The 25345-nt window shown below is 47.3% G+C and overlaps 1 protein-coding gene across 5 annotated transcripts in view; it reads right to left on the bottom strand.

Moving 5' to 3' along the window:
- Positions 1-21127, bottom strand: part of sdk2a (sidekick cell adhesion molecule 2a) — a 100154-nt gene extending 79027 nt beyond the window's left edge. For 4 of the 5 annotated variants that reach the window (XR_003750303.1, XM_028986408.1, XM_028986409.1 and 1 more), the window contains exon 1: positions 20535-21127. Coding sequence is in view for 4 of the 5 variants with exons in the window: in XM_028986408.1 (XP_028842241.1) it covers positions 20535-20634 (100 nt within the window). In the remaining variant the exon portion in view is untranslated. Of the gene's footprint in view, positions 1-18483; positions 18532-20534 lie in introns of those variants that run through there. The other variant, XM_028986411.1, reaches the window with a different exon arrangement.
- Positions 21128-25345: the final 4218 nt, after the last annotated feature.

Here is a 25345-nt window from a genome sequence, read left to right as displayed (position 1 = left end):
ATCTCGTGTGGGAAAAGACACCAACGGCTCCAGAGAGAGGACGGGGTGCTCACGCTTGGGGGACGGGCCCTGGGGTGGGTCAGGATTAAAGATGGGTGGGGAATGAATAATCCAGAGAATGTCTTTGGCCCTGAGGTGTCCCAGAGGCCGTGCTCGTCACTGGTGACAGGCAGATTACCGACCCTAATCCCTGTGTTAAGGGAGGGGGGTCTGAGGTGGGCGTGGGATAATCTGTTTCTCTGTCTCGGGGGAGGAGTAATCTGCGGCGTACCATCGCCCAGGGATTGCACTGAAAAGGCTGGAAGCTTCGTGATGAGGCGTAGTTGTCATATGCTGTGAGGTGCCTAAAACCCGAGGATTAGGATTATCTCTCGGATGACAATAATGTGACGGTGGACAATGACAGAGTGAGCAGTGCTGAATACCATGGTGCATCATAACAACACCCCGCCACCAGCCCGCCCCAAAATGCTTTCAATTATTACCCTAATCCCACATCGCTGTGTCCAGCCTTTGTTTGCTGATATGGGTATCAGCGTTGCATCCTTCAAACTTAAGACCATTGTTTGGGTATTTAATTTAAAACGGCACGAAAAAAATAACCCCATATGGCTTTTTACAGGGCCTGGTGATCTGCCGCAGAGGTAAACATGCTTGCATAAGTCCCGCCCTGCAAGGAGATGCGCTAGCTGGAGCTACACTGAAAACAATTAAAGAACAATTTTTTTTTTTAAATATCGTATTGCTTTTGAGCTGTGTACTAAACTGAACTGAAACTGCGTATGTTCTTCTAACCAAAGCCTAAAGCCAAACATGGCAAATCACAATTGCATTTGATTGCTTGTGAGTACATGTGCTAAGCCTCGGCAAAACTCCTTGTGTGACAGATAATGCCCGGGTAAACAGCGCAGGCAAAATTCACATGTATTTCTTGTCTGTGTGTGTGTGTGTGTGTGTGTGTGTGTGTGCGTTTGCTCTGTTTATTCGTGGCAGGAGATGTGATTCGCGCTCACACACAGTCTTGCGCGTGGTAATATCCCGCCGATAAACTCTCAGGTTCCATCCGATCCTCTCAGGCCGGGGGACTCCCTGCAGTTACAGGCACTCCCCCTGATTAAAACGGGGCAATCGGTCTTAATGTCACTCCTGTTGACTGCAGCGCTCCTTCCCGCGCCGACGCCGTGACAGGTGGTGGGAGGTAGCGGCGGCCCCGTGCCAATTCCCTCCTATGCGAAAAACACACTGAGGTGGCGCCCCGGTGCCCCCCCCCCAGTCTCAGAGATTATGCTGGTGGACTGGTTTCCCTCAAGAAGTATCTGTGTGAAGACACTGTCTGGGAGTGTGTGTGTGTGTGTGTGTGTGTGTGTGTGTGTGTGTGTGTGTGTGTGTGTGTGTGTGTGTGTGTGTTTTGTATCAGGAGAAACTGAATTGGCAACGTATGGAAGGCATTAATGACAGAAGTAAAGCATCTGGCAAAAGGTTAATTAGCCAAATTACAGGAAATGAGAGTCAAGCACCAAAGTCTTGTAAGCATTAGTTCAGGATGTGTGTCGAGGTCTTATGAGGGCACTCAAAGGAACTGCCTGAGTGGAACATGCACTGGCAGAAAAAAAAATTCCATAACCACAAAGTAATATAAATCATGCCTTTAGACTGTGTCCTGTTATTAAGCACAGTGCTTATTATAATAATCTAGAGTTCAGCGCACTGGATTTTGCACGGCGGTGTGTTTATGTTAATCATGTTCCAAGCTTTTTAGTTTCTCCACCCATCTTGTGGCACCAGCACACACCCAGGCTCATACCAGCGATAGACACCTCACTGTTTGTAGCTCTGCCACCAGCCCACACCAAATATTTAACGACGACTCCGGAGCTCCATGAACAGAAACGGGTGCCACAAATGAGAAACAGATGACGGAATTAACCGATTTGCCCCCGCAGAGGAAATGGCTTCACCGTCTCATGTGGTGGGAGGAAGCAGAGGCGCAAAACCACGGCAGCATCTGCTGCTATGCCCTCTTGGCTCCCAGAGGAAGAACCTTCTGGAAAAAGCCAAGAGGAGACAGCCAAGGCATTTACAGAGGGACTTCAGAGACAGCTGAACTGTCCGACGTGACCCGCACACTTGAAAATTGACCAAATCCAAATCAGAAAATGTCAGGCGCTGTGTTTCATATAGCTAGAGATCAACGGGAAGCAAGATGGAGTCTCTGCACGGCATCTGGAAACCATGGCACCTGATTGATCGGTCTGCTGGGGTCACAGTGACATAAGAGCACAAGCCTCATTCCCCTTTCAATACGAAATGCACCACCGCAGTGGCACAGTTCGGCTTTAAATGAATGTGTTGAATGTGACTCCCCACCATGTCCCAATGCATGCGCTGTCACAATGGTAGGAGGTTAACATCTGCTGGGCAGAGGCTGGCAAGATGCCACCCACAGCAAACCAAAACAGCCACATTTATCCTGACCTGGCAAATTTCTGAACCCACCACCCCTCCAGTGAAAATCCACCCCTACTGACCTAGCCTGTGGAGGCAACAGCCTTCCTATTCAGGGAACACAAAACCTGGATCTATGGCTCGTTCTTGGTGGCTGTGGGCCTGAATGGACTCAGTGATCCGGCACTGACGGGTCCTGTCGGCCCCTGCCGCCCACCCAGGGAGGGACCAGCAACATACGGATTCAAATAAATCCACTCCTGATACAACCTTGAGTTCATCTATTCGCTGACATTTACGTCCACAGCATTTATCTGACGCCCTTATCCAGAGTGATTTGCAATCAGTAGTTACAGGGACAGTCCCCCCCTGGAGACACTCAGGGTTAAGTGTTTTGCTCAGGGACACAATGGTAGTAAGTGTGGTTTAAACCTGTGCCTTTGTCATCCTCTGGTTCATAGGTGGGTGTGTTGTCCACTAGGCTACTACCATCCTAACATTGGTTGTCAGTGGAACAAAATTGGTCTTGAGCAGCAGCAGATGTTTAATCCCAAGCAGACGTGTGTGAAGGATGAGCACGGGCGAAATATCTGCAAGTTGCTTCTTGAGCTCAATCACTGCAGGCCTAGTGACTCATCCAGCAAGTTACCCACACCTCCATAACCAACAGCCCAGTCAAAGCGTGTAGTGCCGTAACGAGCTTTTCACTGGGGTATACCCATCTCTTGATCTCTCTCCAAGACGTACTTAATTAGAAAAAGGCTGGCAGATGTCCTACAGCAATCATCTCTCTCCTTCTTGCTCTCTCTGCCTAGATCTCGCTGACACACTGCCTCTTTATTCTCACATCTAATATGCATTCACTATGCCCCAACAAGTTCGACCAAGCCTAGCACCCCTAAATCCCATTAGAAGACTCAGCCAATTATTTAAAAGGCCACAGGAATTAAATTTTGCTTAGGGAGAATTAGTGGTGTTTATTCATGCATTCATCACCTCTTGGGCTGGCAGAGGATTGGGCTATCTCAGCAGCGTGCAAAACCAACCAAAATCTCCCTCGATGTCACACTTAAGCTCCAGGCAGAGCCAAGCCACCACGCTGTGGAGAAGATCTTTAATCATGCCCCTGCAAGTCCAAGCAAATTACTGCCTAGTGATCACCCGGTCGATAAACTGATAGCTGCTGCGGCGCAGTGGAGAGGGACATTGGGAATTAAATGGAAGCACAGCGGCCACTGGTCAGGTTTTCCCATGACCACGGCGAGAACAAGAACTCAAGAGGTTCCATCTATTCCCCCGAGGAGGAAAAGGATCTTATTATTAAGAACATAACGGCATTCTCACGATTGCATTTTTTTAAACACAGGTAATAACTATTTTAAAATACGGATAAGCATCTGACTGAAAGTGTAATAAATCAGTTGGACCTTCAATTGGACCCAAACTGGCCAAGACACAAAACACAATTACCTCTCTGGACCTACAGCTTTCAGAAGAATTGATAAAACGATAAATCTGTCAATCAATATGAAAACAGTTTAATCACACATTTTGCAATGAATTAAGAGTACATTTAATTAGGGCTGTTACGGTACACAATCTGTTGAAGCACAGGGGCTAACGTTTAGAATAAGCAGTTGTATGGAGAATTCACAGTCAATGTGTGAAGATTGAATGATGTAGAACCATATGGAACCAAAAGCATTGTGGACGCACCGCAACCTCGCGATCCCAGGGTTTAAACGCCATGTGCTCCATTTAAAAATCATGTAAATGCACACAAAACGTCCGCCATCTGAATCCAGCCTAAAACCCCTTCCCCTAGGAGGAATTTCGCAACCATGTCATTAAGTCAGACCCACACAAGAAGTAAACAACATGCAGCTGTGTTAATTGTGTTAATTTATTTGAACATGTTAAATAATTCATCATAATGATAAAAACAAAAGAAAACAAACAAACAAAAAAAGAAAGCAAAGTGCACAGCATCTACTTAAAAGTAAATCTGCAAAAAAAGTAAATATTGTTATGGTCTGTGAAGTCATACGTCAACCGAAAAAAAAACTGCAAATAAAACTAACTAAATGCTACTAGCTGAATTGCATCCCACTTGTATTGCATCCCTACTAGGTCAAGGAGAGAAGTCTGATAAAATGACCAAATCAATTAAATTGTACTAATTCTATCAGTTTGATGGATTATATTTTTTGCTCTGTCTAAAACCTGTTGGGTCTGAGGCTGTCTACTCAGCTACAAAGCAGCAAATTACGAAACATCAGGTTTTTTTTACTATTGCGGACGCTGCAAGTCAGTGAAAGATATTCCGTCTTCAGATCATAGATTAGCTTAATCACATTTGAACGCCGGTGCATTATTTATTCCGGACCCTTAGTTATCATCCTTTGCCGGTCTCCAAGTCAGACTTTTGTTGGCAGGACTGAGCTTTTCTTGGTCTGCGGCCCTGGGGAAAAGCTCCTGAATGACGCCGTCCTCCACCCATGGCCAGGACATTTCTCTACCATCTCCCCCCTCTCCCGCCGCTCGAGCCCTCCCCAACCACCGGGAGTCTCAAAATGTGTTTCCTCATGCGGACACGATAACCACTTTCCAATTTCGACTTCATCTTAAACCACCAATTTCTCAGTCTCCATGGCTGTGACTGCAATATGAATCTGTGCATATATACAGGACATTACAGACCCGCGCCCGGCTCACTTCCAATCAGTTGAAGGGGAAGGACGGTGGGCTGGGATCGCTCACAGCTGTCTGCTATTCCACACTATGATTTATTCAATAAGCTTTAATTGACCCTTGACCCAGAACAGTGTATAAAAAAAATGCAAAGATAAAAAAGTGCCGCAGATCTTTGGTATACAGACAGACAGTGCAGCAGGTTCGGCAATGTCAAGTAGGGCTAAATCAACACGAGAGGAGGGAGAAATCTCTGTGCTACATGCTGGGGGGAGGGAGGGAGTGCTCATCATGATTGAGACTGAATGGAACCTGATGACTCTTGACATTTCAATGAAATCATTCAATCACAAACACGGTCACATGCCCTCGCCCAACATTCACATAAATGCACTATCCAGCGCCTCTCGCTCCATCAAGCTTCCACAAGAAACTCACAATGATGAAACGCGTTTTTCCATTCGCTATCTCTTCTATTGTGCAGTGACAAGGCCAGGAAGAGAGCAAAGAAGGGAAGGAAAACTGTAAACTACTAGATGTTCAGGATTTTTATTAATGGTCTCAGGAGGGCTGGATCAGTGTCCCTGTCTGTTTCAGTCCAGATTTGTGCACATTTTCTCAAAGCTTGTGGATGTGGGACGGCAGGATATCAGTTCAAGAGGGTAAAGAAGAAGACATGGCAGAGTCTATGCAAGATTGAAAAAAGTTGTTTTTTCATAATCCCACAAATCCTGCCATGGGCTCCCATCCTGCCATGGGTATCCTGTGCCCAAAGCCCTGGGATGGGCTCCGGCAGCCTTGAACCTGATTAGGGATGAGAATTTATGGATGATGAAAAAGTGAGCAAGTTAAAGGGTCTCATGGAGCACCACCATCACTCCAGATGCCAGATGCAATATATCACACAAATGTCACAGAGGGCCACCCAGTATGATACGATATTCAGCAATATTCAGCCAGCAGGATGTAGTTTGGGGACCAATGGTTTATATTACTAATGCAGTTTCTTATATGCAGTGAATAGATGCACTATAGATTCTCATTTTACAGCAGCACAAAGGAACCTGAACCAAGCAAAAATCCACCATTTATTGCAGCTTATTTCATCTTACCTGATGAAATTTTGCACACAATTTTCCTGTTATCCTTGAGATTTCAAACCTGATGCATTTATTTTTGCAACAAGGCCCCTAGCCACTTCCACATAATGCCGTCTGAGATGGTCATAGATAATGTGCCAGTAATCCTTATTCTTTCGCACCACCAGCACACATTTGTTCTATAAATGCCTATTCAGTAATCCAACCCAGAATCCTTTGCAGCAGCAGAAAACCTTAAAACACATTCTATATTTCGGCGGAACAAACTAAGGAATTTGTATTCTTTTTGGCAGATCAGATTCAGAAACAATGTCCCACGTTATTTAGACAAAACAGATCAAAAGAAACATCACGAATCAATTACAAATGAGAGACACAGACACAGCTCATTTGCATATCAGGTTCTCGGGATTTAGCAGAAGAGTGTAGGTTCATCCCATCTCTGACAAAGGCTATCTCTGAACAGGTTGGTGTGTTTCTGTCTGCGTGTGTGTGTTCTCCAACGATGCCCACGTAATCACGGCACAACGCTAATCACTCCGATGCATCCTATCACTGCCTCCGTCTTTGATCTGACCAATGTGTTCATTTGAGATAAGCTGAATCGAAGTCCACTGATGGCAGAATAGATTAATTCAATTCATTAGGTGTGCATTACTGGGACAGGCACTGTGTGTTAGCCCTGGGCGTTCGTCTCAGACCGGTATAAAAAAACAGCGGCTCCGCCTTCTACATTACAAGCATGTGTATTAACAAGTGTCCGGCACAACTGCTCAGCTGGGAGATGTAAATGGTTTGGTGATGTCCCTTATTTTTTTAAGGTGCAGAGAATAATCTGGACTCCAATTCTGTTTGTCATTTTGTGTGCAGGAACATTGCAGGGAGGCTGCGTAATTATACAATAAACACACACACACACATTCGGTGGCGTGTGGTTGTCAGTGGATACAACGGTAATGAGAGGAATAGAGAAAGACGATTGAAAGACTGGCCTGTCTCCAAAAGTCACCTGCAATAGCAGAGGGGACACCGGCCCATCCTCTATCTTCTATCTTCTATCTTCTATCGCTGTTTTCCTTTGTGTAAACCTGTCGTTTTGTATATTGGCTAGTGCCTGTGCTCATGTGCATGTGTGTCTGATCCCCGTGGCGTCCCCCCCTCCCGTCCCCCATCTCCAGGGGCACCGGTTGCCTCTCTCATCAAACCCAACCCGGCCAATGTGACTGTCGCTCCCAATCTGTGCTCAGAAAAGCAGGATGTCTATTTTTATAAATGTATTCATATTCATTAGTCCTGAGTGTCATTCACAAGAGCGGCTCCTTAATGCGGGAGCTCCCGGCTGGAGGACGCAATGTTCGCCGCGCAAAATTAATAACGCGGCCGGTCGCGGGGAAGGTGGCTGCTGTCAGCCAACAACACCTATTTGATTTTCTAGGTCTGCACATCCACAACAGCGCAGGACCAACTGTGTCAACTGTGAAGAAGGGCTGATAGTAGCCTAGTGGGTAACACACTCGCCTATGAACCAGAAGACCCAGGTTCAAATCCCGCATACTACCATTGTGTCCCTGAGCAAGACACTTAATCCTAAATTGCTCCAGGGGGGGACTGTCCCTGTATCTACTGATAGTAAATTGCTCTGGATTAGGGCATCTGCTAAATGCTGTAAATGTAAATGTAAGTAAAAGGTATAAACGTACACGGAGAGGCTATTTACAGGCTTCCAAATGTAAAAAAAGATTGTTCATCTAAATGAGAATTAATTAGACCCCTTTTATCTCCTTGACCCAACGTGATATTCTGCATCATAACGTCTCTTCAGGAGGCTCCTAATTGTGCAGAAGAAGGAAGGGTGTGAGCGCTGTGTTGCTAATGAGTGCAATTAGCCGCGAGGCGCCCCCACAACTCTGTCTTTCGCAAATCTCCCTTTCCAAACGCTCCACAAGAAATCGCCTAATCAATGGCTTACGATACGTAAACCAGCTGTGAGAATTAATGCCCACGTTGAAATACGATCTCTCAGGAAAAGAGAAAATTGCAGGTGCTGTAATTAGGCTGCATGCAAAGTTCTATAAAACCGGGTGGGTGATGAGTACGATCAACCTATATGATTACCCTATATGTTTAATTCACAGTTTGTTATTGAACAGAGATCCTTTAGAAAGTATCATGGTCCTGATACCAATTTTTATGAATTACAACTATTCATGAATTATTTATAACATCTTATTAGTGACATATGTAGCCTATTTAGAATTCAATCTTGCCCAACCAGTGTATATAATTTGTCATACGACACAAATTTCTGATGATGAATTTGGATAGCATTGTGCATGGTTATTATGAAAACATTATATTATTATGAAAATGACAAAGATTCACAAAATAATGGTTATGATGTCAGATCACATAATGAAAGAAGAATTCAAATGCAGTAAGTATTAGTTCTCAGTATTTTTATGAAATAATTGACATTTCAGAAATGAACCTTTTTAGAATGGAAACGCAGTAGTATCATACTGCTGCATATTGCCACAGGATTTGTATAATGGAGCTGCTGCTTCATGTCAATGTTTATATGTCCAGCCTCTCTACTCAGCCTAATTAAAATGTCAGATCTTATTGATGAAAGACTGAAATGAAGACATCAGATGTGATGTTTGATATTGAATCACTGTCAAAGAGGTCTAAGACACACACATAGCATAGGATGTAGGGCTGTGTTTTCTTTGAAAAAAAAAAGTGTTTTCTTGAAAAAGCAACCACTGATATGTGTTCAATGAAGGTCAGTAGGGCTGCATGGTGGATTTTATTACTATTGTACTCTATATTCAATGCTTGAAGTTGCACCTTGAAATTGAATCATTTTTTACCTCAGCATGTTCCATAAATAAAGTGAGAAAAACAACATGGCTGCCTGCAGCAAAAAGCTCATGCTTTAGCGTTTTAGCAAATAAAGTGAAGTGATTGTCACATGTGATACACAGCAGCACAGCACACGGTGCACACAGTGAAATTTGTCCTCTGCATTTAACCCATCACCCTGAGTGAGCAGTGGGCAGCCATGACAGGCGCCCGGGGAGCAGTGTGTGGGGACGGTGCTTTTGCTCAGTGGCACCTTGGCGGATTGGTATTCGAACCGGCAACCGGCAAATGTCAAGTGACCACAGTTAGTCACAGAGAGTACGATAGAAACAAATATATGCAAAGTGCGGACACCACATGACAGGTTGGACGAAGCAAACGTGACACAAGGACACAACCAATGTGCTAAGTATGTCATCTTACACAATCAGGTCAATTCTCGTCCACGAACACGGCTCAAATTTGATTCCTATTTTTTTCTGATCGGATCTGTGCTACTGCGACTGCAGTGTAAACAGACATGTTTGGATGTACCCACACAATGCATTTCATTGAATTTTGACAGTTTCATATACATTTATGTGGAGGACTCTCTTGCTCCTAAACATCTCTTTGAATCATCATAGAGACAATTACACTGTCTGCACAAGCATTGACTGCCCTTCTCCCGTAGCTGTTTTTGGGAAATCCCTCTTGCAAAGTGATTAAGCAAAGGTCTACTTCGGTGTTGTCCACTAGCTTGTGTGTAATTTGGTGTCATCCATTAATATCTTTAACACAATGTGCAAGATTGCCAAGTGTAAACCTGGTACAAATGCACAAATCAGATGTGGGCCACACGTAAAAGTAGATGAAAAGTACAGGGTAAAAAAAATCAGCCGGAAAAAAACAGAACTGAGAATCATGTTTTGGGGTTTAAAAGCAACCCTAGTAACATTTTGCTCCCAGTAACTCTCAACATCTTAACATTGGCCATAAAGGTAAGACCACACACGACCAGTAAGATTGATCTTTTGAGATGAGTTGAAACCAGCATCAGCCTATTGTGTTTTCGTTTTTTTTTCTTTTGATAATTTAAGTTTCTATTAACAAGTGAACAAAAAAGATACAGCACGACCTATGAGTGCAAATCCCATCCAGATTGGCATCATATAAAGAACACAGCGAAAGGAATACAGAACCGAGTTTAAAGAAAGAAAAAAAACATTATAAAGATATAAAACACCATATTTGCATAAAGCTTATCTTTCAATGAAATGTTGCCAGAAATGTTCCCAGATCCTCACAGAAATATCACCTTTTTTATCAGATTTGGCTAATATAATTTTATAGGATGCCATCTGGATGTTTTCCACATTTTTGAACATTTGAAAAGTTTCCAATGTTGAACGTTGAATGAACGTTGGAGTTTGTCTGGATAAGGGAGCTAGAGCTATGGTCTCAAAAACCCAACAGACAAACTTTAAATAATGAAATAATTTTGGCAAATGTGCTTCTTGTGCTAGGCCTTATGTTCAGCCGTCTTAGCGACAAATGTTACACATAATTATTTAGAAAAATTGCAATCTGGAGGAAGATATCTTCATGGGGAAATGGTGTTAAGCCTCTTTTGATTTGTTTTGGAGTTTTTTTGCGGTGAAAATGAGTTACACACTCATGTAACAAATTGTGTAATAGACTTTGCAGCCGGATTCTGTCTTTTAGAAAAACAGCCATTATGAAGCTCGGTTTCTACAGTAACAGTTTTTTTTAATGAAGTGTTTCGCCGTATGCTTCCTGGGCTGCTGTCGTGTTCTTTGTTTCTCTCTCCTCCTCTCAGCTGCCCTTTCTTACCCTTCCCTTTCTCGCTCCGAGTTTTCACTCAGGACTGCATTAATAAAACAGACTCTCCGAGCCGGGACACACGCGGGATTCGGAGTGGAACATAATTAAAGCTTTTTAAACTCACGCTGCCCTTTCAGCCGTTGTCTGTCTGTGCGCTGGGCCTGTGTTTGTATGGAGGTGTGTGTGTGAATGTGTTTTTTTGCGGACCGTGCGGGCTCCTTTTTTCCCCTGTTAAGATGGAAAAAGTGTGATGATGGGTCCATTCCACAAAGCTACTAGACCAGAGGTATTAATGAGGCTTAGGGATCGATGAGCAGGTCAGCCAGGTCCAGCCGCTGGGGTACGCCATAAAAACGCTACCGTCCGACAGGATGCTACTGATGAAATACACAGGAAACACACTATAAAGTCATTCACGTGACATTTATACGCACACGTATTTACACAAAAATACCCTTAGAAACCCACAAAGGCACATTCATAAGTACTTGTAAAAACCAATGCATTCGCTGTGTGTCTTGTCAAATAAAACATTGAAAACTGCTCATTCAGAACATGCAGACACACCGTACACACTACAAGACATCTTCTTAAAAGCTCCGCTCTCTAAATTTTTGATTGGGTGCAAAAATGTCTATTTGCTGCTCTAGATAGTGAGAATGTAATGTTTTTTTTTTGTGTCTGACACCTTGACACTTGTTGCCTGCCTGAACACTCTGACCCAGAGCGTACAGCAGACGTGACCCTACCTGCCACCCCTCTCCTGCTGTGTCCATGCCTTCCAGACTCGTTGATACACACACACATAAACACATTCAATGTGTTTTCTTTATTTTCATGACCATTTACATTGTTAGATTCTCACTGAAGGCATCAAAACTATGAATGAACACATGTGGAGTTATGTACTTAACAAAAAAAGGTGAAATATTAAAAACATGTTTTATATTCAAGTTCACCCTTTATTCTGATTACTGCTTTACACACTCTTGGCATTCTCTCGATGAGCTTCAAGAGGTCGTCACCTGAAATGCTTTTCCAACAGTCTTGAAGGAGTTCCCAGAGGTGTTTAGCACTTGTTGGCCCCTTTGCCTTCACTCTGCGGTCCAGCTCTCCCCAAACCATCTGGATTGGGTTCAGGTCCGGTGACTGTGGATGCCAGGTCTCCAATTTTTGTTAAGTACATAACTCCACATGTGTTCATTCATAGTTTTGAAGCCTTCAGTGAGAATCTACCAACGTAAATGGTCATGAAAATAAAGAAAACACATTGAATGAGAAGGTGTGTCCAATCTTTTGGCCTGTACTGTATATTATATAGCTTTTATTTTTTTCGCAGTGACCTTTCTGTGTGTTGTGTGAATGGATCAAAAGAAAACAATAAAAGCCCCTGGGGTGCGGGGAAAGACAATCGAGGGGAGGAGCCAAGGAGCAGCCTGCACGGTCAGCAGAAGGCCGAGGCTGGAGGCCAGGGCTTGAGAGATCATGGGGATTCGGATTCTCTCCTGCGCCCCAGCCTGGGCCGCTAATCCCCCTGATCCCCACACCATTTTACTCACAGCCCGTCTCCTAGCTACCCACACATCCGTACTGAATTTGGGATTTATGCCACTGTGTACCGCAGCAATCTGTCCACGCGTTCGCAACCTCTCTTCCTCCCTCCCTCCAGAGCTCTGTTCATGTACAAAGACACACGAGTATAGCTGAGCTTCTGCAGGAAATAAAATAAAAAAAAAAAAAAACACAAGTACCGTTAGCGGACAAAGAGCATGGTTCCTTTGAAGCGTCCCACCCCCCCAGTGGACACTTGGGCTGTGTAAAACCGGCCCCGCTCGTGATGTATGAGCAACACTCAACAAAAAACATCCAGCGGCCAACTACCGATGTTAGACGATGTGAATGCTGGCATGTGCGAGGCCGCGCCTCCGTGTGTAGGACTGCACCTGACAGTTCGTCCGGGGCATACAGATTTCTGAGCGCGCGCGGCTTCACGTCTGTTTTTAATGCATCAAAGTAATAAAGACGGCTTTTTATTAGATTCTACTTTCGTGCTCCCTTTGAAATGAAAATAAATGGCCAAATATATCGGAGCGGGGATCTCTTTCATCCATGTCAGTATTCATTGCTTTGAGAGGTGCAAATTGCGATGCACCGTAGCTTCCCTGTTTAACCTCTGATGCCGTCTCCGCTTTTTGTAACCCCCTCAAAATTGCACGGAGGCGCGCCGCGTTCCCATGAACGATGCCGCCGCTTGCATTGATCCCCGCCTCTCGTTCGAAACTACGACCTCTAATTAAACAACGGCAATCGGCTAAGCCATTAAACCTGGTGGCTCCCAGAGAGATTCGCACAGACGGGCCCTCCAGGCTTAAAAGTATCTTACGGGGGTTGCAGGGAGCCTGTCCTCCTTCTCTGAGCGCAGAGGCGCCTGGAGCCCCGGCTCATATTTAAATCCTCCGCATCCCTTGCCCCAAAATCCCAGCTCTTTAGAACAGGGTCCTCCAAAGCCCCCGCAGAGTCACGTTAGCTTTGTACTGATTGAGACTTCAGAGTGTGCATTTACATATCACTGCATATTAAGCGCACACACGCTCGCAGACACTCTGAAAGTCGGAGGTCTGGCTTCAAAGCTCCAGTCGGGTTGGTTTGCTGCAGAACGCACAAGGCGCACGAGCGCAGAAACATGATGAGAAATGGCATAATCACGGGTCTTCTTTACAAGCACCAGACAATCACAAATAGTCTTATCAATAGTTTTATTAATAAATAAGGTACAGATAAGATCCCATTCTTCCTATTTAGTTATGTGAAGGGGTCCATGAAGACCTGGCGAACAGCCTAGTGTCACTTTTAAAGTAGTAGAGCCAATAGAGTTCTGGCGCGAGCCTATCCAAAGGGGAAAGGAGCCGCATTTGTCCTAATCAATCCTGAACACATGGCTTTACGATGCGGCCAGAGGCCTCCAGCCAGACAAGCCCTCCGGCTAGATGCCATGGTGGGGGCTGAGAACCAGCCGGGCAGCCCAACAATCAGAGCCATTCCCATGCACGGCGAGAGGGTGCGTGCCGCGGGTTCTCAATCCTCCCCAACCCAGCCTCCAAGAGACCAGCGATGCCTCAGCGATGCCAGGCCGCGCCAGGCCGAGGCGAGCCGGTGACTGAGAGTCGCGAGGTTGAAGGGTTCTCCCCGCAAAACAGGACGTGGCATTTCCACGGCTTTCAGGATGACTTATCTTTAATGTCAAGCCAAGGCAACAAACAAGCTTTCAGATGTAAGCCCGCCACTTTATACGCGCTGGCCCAACCAACATGCATGGCAGCGCATTGTGACCAACCATGGAAATGAACAGGACGGGCAATGCTGAATGTCAAGTGTTGCCTTCGCATCAGACGTATAAATAGCTCCACGACTCTGAGCTTCAAGATGAAGAAATTACAAGAACAAAAAACGAGGGGAGAATATGAGTCTTTCAGCTCTGGGCTTCTTTCGATCTCTTTATCATTACCTGACTCTGCATCTCTTGCCTTTTTTTGCCATTTTATTCACAACACAAGAATACACCCGCAATCTCCCAGGAGGCCGCGACTGGAAGGAAAGTGGAGCTGCACGGCTCAAAATGTGCTACGGAGGGCTTTGTTTCTCTCGGCGGTTTTGCTTGAGTTGAAGCTTTTGTGCTCTTTAAATGTTTACACAGAACAGCCCAGGGGCTTGAAACAAGGCTGCATCCGCCAAGAATAAGATACACTGTTCCTGTTTCATCATCTCATCACGTCCTTCCCTCACTTTCCTACACAAACCGGCGTGCAGCCACCTTACAATTCCATCCCATTCATCTACCGCCGGCATGCGGCAGTCATGTCCGTCCAAAGACAACACAGACGCGCTTATGCCATATAAGACCAATAACAGTGTAATGTATTCTGATTTAAGGAACATCAGTAAAAATATTCGCCAGAACAAAATGCATTGTGGGAGGGATGTTGGATTGAACTGATTTATAGCCATTAGCACATTGAAATGTTCAGTACCGTTCTTTGGATGGACATGCATTATCTTGAAGGTTAGGGCTTATGTCACATGCATTTAACATTTCCCACTCCGGATTAACACAGACATTTTGTTCTGTCCTCAATGTTGACGGAGGGATGATTCTGTGGGAGGGAATTGTATGCGAAATGAACGGAAAAGGACATTTTTTTTCACAGAAGCCCATGTCATATCGCTTAAATTTACATTTACAGCATTTATCAGACGCCCTTATCCAGAGCGACTTACAATCAGTAGTTACAGGGACAGTCTCCCTGGAGCCTCTTAGGGTTAAGTGTCTTGCTCAGGGACACAATGGTAGTAAGTGGGATTCGAACCCGGGTCTTCTGGTTCATAGGCGAGTGTGTTACCCACTCATCACCATACTCATCAGCCAGCGATGAACGGGGGAATCGGAGGCGTCTTCCCAAAATTCAGCAGTCCCATCAGTAAAATGATCATCCCTGGTTAAAGATATCATTTTGTGGAACACAGAAGTGGACATAATTGGTTTCATTTAATCGTGCTTTTGTGCCCGTTTTGTGCTGTAACCGTAGTATTAAAGCCAATGGGCTTGCGTGTGCTAGGGGGGGAGAAATGGTTCCAATCGCGACCTCCTCCGGCCTGCCGTCTGAACGCCATTCTCAAATAATCACTTCCAAAGCCACGTCTTTTTCGACTTAAAAGCACAAAGTGCAACCTGGAGGATTTTTTTTCTTAACACGAGAGCAACTTAACACGCGGAGAGCGCATTGTCTAACAACCGGCGGGCTTTTGCTCTCGTACGTAAACAGCCGAGGGGGGGGGGGGGGGGGGGGGGGGGTGGGGGGGGGGGGGGGCGCCCCTGATGCTCTTTGATTTAAACGTGCCCTGAAATCCCACGTCTTCTTCAACCGCGAGGCTCTTATTGGTGACGCACCCTCTCACAAGCCGTTAATCAAAGACCGCCGCCCCTTTCTATCTCCCCGTCTTCCGCGGGGGCTTCTTCCTCCTTCCCTCAATCACACGAAGGGAGAACACTCCACATTATCGGCCTTTGTTCCCGAAATCATATTAAACAGCCGAGCACGGTTGAACCGGCGCCGCCATTAGTAACTGAATATGTTTACTCTGCCCTAATCACCTCCGAGAGTCGACGCGGCGGCGGAGGAACCAGAACCGATTCGCTGTAACGGCGACGTTGGCGCGAGTGGCTTCGACTCTCCCTGCCAAGCGCGGCTGCGTTCTCCTGCCGGTTCCCGCTGCCCGGCTGTTGCCAGACAGCGTCGCGGGGAATGTTATTTTGGTGCGGCGCTATGCCGCTGCAGCCCCGGCAACAAGTCACGTTTGCCTCTGGGGTGTCAGAGCATGGCAGCGGTTCGGGGGCGACGGCAGATAAGGCGGCGCGTGCCCCGCGCGGACGGTGACGGCCGCAGCCCCGCGGCCGCATGCCAATTACCGGGCACGGGCCGCGTGCCAAGCCCCGAGGCCCAAACTAATCTGATTACATTTCCATTATGAACCATAAACGCAGTTTTGCCGCTTGACTGACTCGGTTAAAGGCCTCGAATTGCAAAAGTCCGGCCACCCCCCCCCCCCCACCCCCCGTCCTCTAATCACACTACAGCCATTCATATGTGGCTGTGCGGCGGCAAAACAGGCCATGTTTCACAGTGATGGAGAGCAAAAAGAGAGAGAGAGAGAGAGAAAAAACACACGAAATGGCTTATAACTGTGCAAATTCTTCAGGGGTGACGATTGCGCCTTCGGCCCGCTCCTTCTCCGCTCTTCTGATTAAATTCTGTCCCCCGGCTGCATGAATAAACATCTCCGGGCCAGCGCGACTGTTCCCAGTCTCACCTGGGGCAACGGCAGGGCTCTGGGTTTATGGGGGGGGGGGGAGAGAACGAGCGGGGAGCGGGGGTGGGGGGCAGGGGGGGGTGTCTTCCTCTGGAAAGAAATGAGTGTTTCTTTTCTTTCTTTTTTTTTCTCCCCCCCCTTTGGTCAAAAAAACTCACGGGACATCTGTTACGATTCCGAAACTCTGCCCCGAAGATGTTTAATTAAATAAGTGTCAAGGAAAGCCAGAGATAAATTCGCCATAAATACAGCGTGTGCATAATTATGGCATCTGCGTCCATGGGGGCAGCGACACTCGGTCTTTATAATGGCCCATCTGCGCCATGAAACACTCAGCTTGTTTTCTGCGGCGTTTGTGCTGTACAGCGGGAGGGAAAACGCTGCCTCGAACTGCACAGCTCTGATTGGATGAGAGGGGTCAGGGTGTCGCGCATCTTTAAACATCTAGTCACCTATTACGCTGACATTACGGCTGCAAAGAGAGTGAAACACATCTTTGTTGTAGGCTGCGTAGTTCTGCCGCTATCAGACGTTGTGCATGGGGCGCGTTCAGTAGCGTCACATTCGCCAGCGGAGTGCTCGGATCTGTGATGTTCGCACTCCGGCTACGACGGCCGTTAGAATGGAGGGAAGCGGAAGATTAAGGGAGGAGACGGATGTGGCATGTGACATTTTGATGGAAGGGGGATTAAATCATCCAGAATGGAGAAGGAGAGCGCGTGAGGGACGTCAATCATCACGACGGGCTCCTGCCATTTTCATCTTTGAAGGTCTTCGTCTGGGTGTCAGAAAGGATCGCACACCAACAAAAAGTGGGTAGTTGTGTCCTCCTCGTCACCACGCGGTTAACTCTCCTGTTTGCATCAGCTTGTCCGTCTTGGCCCCTCGGTGGTGGAATGAACTTCCCCTCGACGTCAGAACAGCTCAGTCACTGAGTATTAACGGCAGCTCAAGACCTTCCTCTTTAGAGAATATTTAGATGAACTTGTAACCATCTTATTGTCTTCTTCATGTATAGAAACTACAACAGAGTGAATAAAAAGATTGTATTCATATTTGGGGGTCCTAATGAACCGGAACTGATCACATTTTACATTTACAGCATTTATCAGACGCCCTTATCCAGAGCGACTTACAACCAGTAGTTACAGGGACAGTCCCCCCCTGGAGACACTCAGGGTTAAGTGTCTTGCTCAGGGACACAATGGTAGTAAGTGGGATTCGAACCTGGGTCTTCTGGTTCATAGGCGAGTGTGTTACCCACTAGGCTACTACCACCCTACGATCACTTCATCGATGGTAAAGCCAAATGCCTTAAATGTAAATGTAAATTGCGTCTTCTAAAGAGCCGGGCCAACGCAGACTTCAGCACCGAATGGCCTCCGTCTGAATCCTCCCTCACATTCGAGCATAAAAGCAGGTCGTTTTAATCACATTACGCCCTGGACGCATTTGAAATGAATTCCGTTCTGTGAGCGGCGTCGGATTATCAAGCGTGATCGTAAGATTTGAAAGATGTGAAAATGGCTGACAGCTGCCAGGCCGGCGTAATAACGGCTGCGGCGGAAATAAATGAAGAAGTCGTCGGCCTCGTCTTGGCGGAATGTCAATGCAGCCATCCAGATTACGGAGAAAACAAGACGCCTGCGTCCGTACGGGAGGAGCGTCCCGAAACCGGCGGCGCCGTGCTCACTTCTGGCTTGGGAGATGTCCGCCGTGTCCATGTCTCTTGAGTTTTTCATTTTACGGTGCATCTGGGTCCCCGCTACGGCACACTATTACACGCAGCAGGAGGGAAATGTGGGGACCGCTGTCTCTCCCCGGGGACACCGCTTCCGCGTTTCTGCTCCCTAATTTGTGGCGTCCTCGCCGCTCCCGTCCCTCTCCGAGGACGAGCGGACCCGTTCCGGCCCAATCGGGGCCGCGGCGGCGTTGGCGTTCGTTAGCGGCCAACTCCCGGACAAATATGCGCGGGCCCCGTGGGGAGAGCGCTCGCTTTGGAAGACGCCGTCTCCCGCGGCTCACAAAAGCGTCCCCCCCCCCCCGCGAAGGACGCGGCCAGTCTCCCGTGGCTGCCGATGCCACCCCCTGCGCCGGGAGCAAAGCCCGCCTTGCCAGGGTGTCCTGATTGACAACCCGAGGCGGTGGCTTTCAGTGAATCTGTCTTCACCCCCCCCCCACCCCCCTGGAGTGGAAGGGAGGAAGGGGGGGTTGGGGGGGAGCCCCATTTTCTTCATTCGACGGGCCGTCGTTAGAACCAGAGAGGTACGGTTCCGGGAGAGAGGCCGAGAGGAGGAACCACGTGACCCGCCTTCCCGGCTCCAGCGGCGGCGATGGCGCGCTCTGCATAACAAGAGACGCCTAAGCCCTCCTCACATGAAGGTGGGCGCGTTTTCCGTCCCAACGCGGCCTGTTCAAAGACAAACAAGGCCGTGGATTATGTTCCTGGCGGCACTTCGACGCGCCGGGCATTGTGATTGTGATTATAATGCCGCGGATCCCCAGCACCAAACAGCACTCAAAAAATGAAATGATTTAAAAAAAAAAAGAGTGAGGTTCACATGGTTCACTGAACTGTACGTCGGCCATCTGCTTCGTCGAAGGCTACTTAAGTTTTATAGCCGGGGCCCGGCGCGCCGCGCCGCTGCGGGGCACCTTGTCAGAAGGTGTCTCCAGGAGCCCGGCCGAACAAGAAACTCCGGAAGGTCAAAACAGCGCGCCGTCCCCCGCACCACATGGTACCCGTGTACCTGTCCAGAGCCCGGCGTCCCGTCTCCCTCTCACCGCACATCACCGCCCGGTGCGCCTAATTATTCCTTACCGAGCCCTGCCGTAACTCACTGGAGGTGGCGCGGACAATCGATCGAAATTAACACACCAGAGCTGACAAGGTAATAAAGACGTGGGTCCGGGTTATAAATTCTCCCTGCAGCTCTGACTACATTCCATATGTATATCCATATATATATATATATATACATGTGTGTGTTAGTGTGTGTCTATGTGTGTATATATATATATATATATATGGAATGTAGTCAGAGCTGCAGGTAGAATATATATATATATACACACATAGACACACACACTAACACATATATATATATGGATATACATATGGAATGTAGTCAGAGCATATATATATATATATATATAGAGAGAGAGAGAGAGAGAGAGAGAGAGAGAGAGAGAGAGAGAGAGAGTTTAATATAGTTTAGTCCGGACCGTCTTGTCTTGTAGGATTTAGTCTTGTCGGTGAACTTGACCTCCGGCAGCGGGGTGCACGGTAACTGTGGGGTATTTTGACCCCCGGCAGCGGGGTGCACGGTAACTGTGGGGTATTTTGACCCCTGGCAGCGGGGTGCACGGTAACTGTGGGGTATTTTGACCCCTGGCAGCGGGGTGCACGGTAACTGTGGGGTATTTTGACCCCCGGCAGCGGGGTGCACGGTAACTGTGGGGTATTTTGACCCCTGGCAGCGGGGTGCACGGTAACTGTGGGGTATTTTGACCCCTGGCAGCGGGGTGCACGGTAACTGTGGGGTATTTTGACCCCTGGCAGCGGGGTGCACGGTAACTGTGGGGTATTTTGACCCCTGGCAGCGGGGTGCACGGTAACTGTGGGGTATCTTTTTTACCATCACGTGGCAGCCGCGTCTCGTAAGCGGGCTGGAAAACGGGAAACTTGCGAGTCCCCGGGGAGCAGCCGTCCAGCCCGGTATAAACGTCCGCCGCCGTCCTTACCTTGAGCTCCCGCGGCGTCGACGAGGCAGCAGCAGCAGCACAGCGCGGTCCATGCGAGCGCGCACCGGGTCCGGTCCGGTCCCGAGCGGGGTCTTCCCATGTTGCGCGGGAGCCGGGTGGAGGGATGGAGGGATGGAGGGATGGAGGGACGCGCTCCGCCTGCCTTCTGATGGCGAGGAGAGTGCAAGACAACAAAAATAAAAAATAAAATCAAAATCAAAACTTTGCCGACGCCGGGATCTGTTGGCAAAACGCCGGGACGAGAGGACGGCGCGTAATCCGCTGGTGCCGGCGAGCGTTTCCCGGTGCTTCTGGACGCGTCAGAAAAACACCGGCAGAACTTTCTCCGCCTTTTACTGCGCCCCGTGGCACGTTCCCACGCGGCGCGCCACGGTCCTTATCCGCGCCGTTCCAGACGCGCGGTCACCTCCAGAGCCGGCAACATCCCCACCGACCCGAGCGCGGCTTTCCGGCCGTAACGACGGAGTGACGTGCGGCGAGAACAGTGCCCGGCAGGTCGCCTGATGAAGCATCCGGCGTGATAACTGTGCGTCCTGATTGCGGCGGCGTCCTCCACGGCGCGCCGCGCAGCCTTTGCGTCGCGCCGGGTTATGGCGCATTGTGCTCGGCTGCCACCAAGCGGCGCGTCGCGGCACTGCGCCTCCGGGGCTCGGCGGGCCGAGGCGGTGGGCTCCCCGTCTTCTCGAATTGCGATCTGCCAATGACGGACTCATAGTTCAATTTCACGACCACAACTAGAATTACTGTTGCTCTGTATAATTATTATGGCCCAGTAGAAAGCCACTAATGCCTGTTGCGCGTCTATACCATCAACATGACTACACCATGACAACATGGTGCCACCAATTCAGTCAGATTGCATGTCTAAACATGAAATACTACACTATACTACATTCACATTTACAGCGTTTACCAGAGCGACTTACAGGGACAGTCCCCCCTGGAGACACTCAGGGTTAAGTGTCTTGCTCGGGGACACGATTGTAGTAAGTGGGATTTGAACCTGGGTCTTCTGGTTCATAGGCGAGTGTGTTCAGGAAACAGCCCCTTAATCAGAAGGTTGCCGGTTCAAATCCCGATCCGCCAAGGTGCCACTGAGGTGCCACTGAGCAAAGCACCGTCCCCACACACTGCTCCCTGTCATGTCATGGCTACCCACAGTTCACTTAGGTTGATGGGTTAAATGCAGAGAACAAATTTCACTGTGTGCACCGTTTGTATCACATGTGACAATCACTTCACTTTACCCACTAGGCTACTTCCACCCTATACTACACTTTGGACTTCTCCACCTCTATAACTGTAGGACTTTTTCTCTTATTGGACAAATCATCACCAACCCTGCACAGACTCACTCTACCTTGGAAGGGCATCCCTCTCTATATCACTCTTTCCAACGTTTCTTCCTTTGTTTTTTGCTCTCCACTAGAGTTTTTCCTTGTGTGCAGGAGGGTCAAGTGTGGGGGGTGTCAACTGTAGGGTCTGTCAAAGCCCATTGAGATATACTGTATGTGATTTTGGGCTATATAAGAAATAAATGTTGTTGTTGTCAAAAATTGTCCAGGACCTGGACTGAAACTGTCCATGTCATGCGTGGTAAATGCTGCACCATCATGCCTACGTAATAAATCCAACACTCTTATAAAGCTGGTGCAGAACTGTAACGTGCAACCTGCATCTGCCGCTGACCTGACACAGACCTCCTGACACCAGCGTAATTCCATCCATGTTCCATACCTGCTCAACCAGCTCAGGGTCACAGGGAACTTCAGCCTGCGGACACAAGACACGTCGCCACCCGTCCACCACAACTGATGCAGTCTTCTTCACGCCGAAGAAAGAACCACGCCACTACAGTCAGAGGAACCAAGGGAACATCTCTAAACGGCAGAGGAGGGGTTTTCTAATCATAATTCAATTTGAACATTTCCCTAAAAAATTTACTACAAAGCAGGGACAGTTTTAGCAATGCCAGTGCTCTCGTCGGGAAAAATAGGTCATTTTTTGGTTCTGAAAATGTTTTTTGGGGGAAAGAAAACCAGGCTTTTCGAAACAGACTTAATTGTGCCGCTTTCCGTGAGATTACAGGATACCGGTCTCCTTACGAGCGGAGCAGAATTGATTTTTGTACTGTCGTCTATACAGTGCAGCTAAACTGTTTTAGATATGCAAACAGCTTTGTGAAGACTCGCCGCAAGGAGTTCGAATCCCTCCCTTGGCAATACTATCGCTTCTCTCCGTGACAGGAGGCTCATTACGAGCTTTGATCATACTGCAAGGGAGTGAGAGAGAGAGAGAGAGAGAGAGGCGGGGGGGGGATCCAGAGGATTTGAAATCCAAACCACAGACTCACAAACTCCTCAGCCAGTTATCGAAACATCGTCACAGGCCGATTCGCGCGTTCAGCTCTCGTTCTGGGAGCTTTTATAACGAGATAAGCGTGGAGAGAGTCAGGGAGCGGACGGCGGCGATGAAGGTGCCATGTGGTGTTCCCGTGGGTGCTGTGGCAGTGGTGCTGATGAAAGCCGTGGTAATTCTGTCGATAGTGATGCCGATGCTGATACTGGTGGTGGGGCCGTGCCATTAATGGTCGCGGTAATTGTACGGAAAGTGATGCTGCTAATGATAATGTGGACTGGTTATATCAGTGTCACTGCTGCTGTTGGTACTTGTGGTAATTACACGGATAGTGATGATGAGGATCATGCCAATCATGATAATAACTGGTGTAATGCCTGCTATCACGCTGGCAGGCCTGGTGGCCAATGTGTAAGATGCATTGATCAAAAGCGCGCGGCCAAAAGTCATCACACAGTCAGAGGTCTGTCTGGACCCAACTGCATTTTTCTCTGCTTTCACACAAAAGCCAATCAATGACAAGATCTTCCAAAAACCACGAATGCGTTCCTGCCCCAGCACCTGTACAACACAGAACACGTGCAGCCCATTCCGCAAATGGAATGAAATAATCATGAATCATGAAACGCCTTCACATACTGTACCCATGTTGCTCATATCATTTATTTATTTGTATTTCTGTTTATTGTATTTCCTTCTTTCTTTATTTGTTTGATAATTTACAATTACATGGATCTTACACAGCATCCATGTAATTGTATATGGTATATGGTATATGGTCCACATGTACATGTATCCATATAGGATAAAAACAAAAAATAATTGTTTATGACATGTTTTGGTGGAATGATTGAGTTTTGAAGGTAAAACTGAGTGTTTGTTCAAGATGCATGTTGATAGTATCAACTGTGTATGAAATGAAAAAGGTTAATAAAGGTTAATAAATGGTAATAAATAGTTAATCATACTGGCCTTCAACTGAAAAAAATCAATAATAATTGCACACCACAAGGCAGAAAAGTGAATTTCGTTCAATAACTTGTAAAAGTCCTTGAATTGATTTAGTATCTCAGCGTAAACTCCGGCGGGATGACAGTTACAGTCCTTTTACAGACTGTGACATCCACGAGAAAGCAGCATTAGTAAAAATACACGGACGCTTTTTACCCTTGGCACACTGTACGGCGAGCAGAATGTATTCAATATCTATGTGAATTAAATTTTAATTATGCTCCAGATAGGACAAGCCAAAATTCAATATTCCTGGCATGTACTACATCGCTCCTCTTTGCATTACAAAAAGCTGTCCCCCCATTACACGAGTGGACCAAATATACCCCAAAGACCCGCAGCACTGGCGCCGCTAGCTGAGGCACAAGTGACGGGCACATCCACCCGTTCACACGCCCTCACATGTGCAGTCATCTATAAATAACCGCAAGGGCCAACAAAAGGTCGGTGTGAAAAGGCCTTGATCTGTCAAGCAGGATAACAAGGGTCTGGATTTGAGTTGGGTGAAGTATGATGGGCACACGAGCCTGGAGTATTGATTAAAGTGCACGGCGCGGCACCGCGCTCGGCCACGCTGAAGGAGCCATCTCACCGTTAATGAGGGAGCAGCAGGCTCATGGATCCCTGCTGCATGTGTGAGTGCTTGTATTTCCTGTTGTCACTGTGTGTTTGTTTGTGTAACATGTCTGCTGTATTGTATGATACATGTGTGTGTGTGTGTGCATGTGTGTGTGTGTGTGTGTGTGTGTGTGTACAGAGAGAGGGAGAGTGACAAATGCCTAAATCAGTTTGTCTGTGCTCCATGTGTATATGTACAGTACAGGCCAAAAGTTTGGACACACCTTCTCATTCAATGTGTTTTCTTTATTTTCATGACCATTTACTTCTTAGATTCTCACTGAAGGCATCAAAACTATGAATGAACACATGTGGAGTTATGTACTTAACAAAAAAAGGTGAAATAACTAAAAACATGTTTTATATTCTAGTTTCTTAAAAATAGCCGCCCTTTGCTCTGATTACTACTTTACACTCTCGGAATTCTCTCGATGAGCTTCAAGAGGTCGTCACCTGAAATGGCTTTCCAACAGTCTTGAAGGAGTTCCCAGATGAAAGAACAGATTTCCGCTGGTCTAATGTCCATTCCTTGTGTTTCTTGGCCCAAGCAAATCTCTTCTGCTTGTTGCCTCTCCTTAGTAGTGGTTTCTTGGCAGCTATTTGACCATTCGCGCAGTCTCCTCTTAACAGTTGTTCTAGAGATGGGTCTGCTGTTAGAACTCTGTGTGGCATTTATCTGGTCTCTGATTTGAGCTGCTGATAACTTGCGATGTCTGAGGCTGGTGACTCGGATGAACTTGTCTTCAGAACCAGAGGTTACTCTTGGTCTTCAGTTCGGTCAGTCCACATGCGTGCCAGTTTTG

Source organism: Denticeps clupeoides, chromosome 7 (genome assembly GCF_900700375.1).
Source record: "Denticeps clupeoides chromosome 7, fDenClu1.1, whole genome shotgun sequence".
Lineage (NCBI taxonomy): Eukaryota > Metazoa > Chordata > Actinopteri > Clupeiformes > Denticipitidae > Denticeps > Denticeps clupeoides.
The sequence above is the reverse complement of the archived record's forward strand: the minus strand, read 5'-3'. Positions and strand labels throughout refer to the sequence as shown.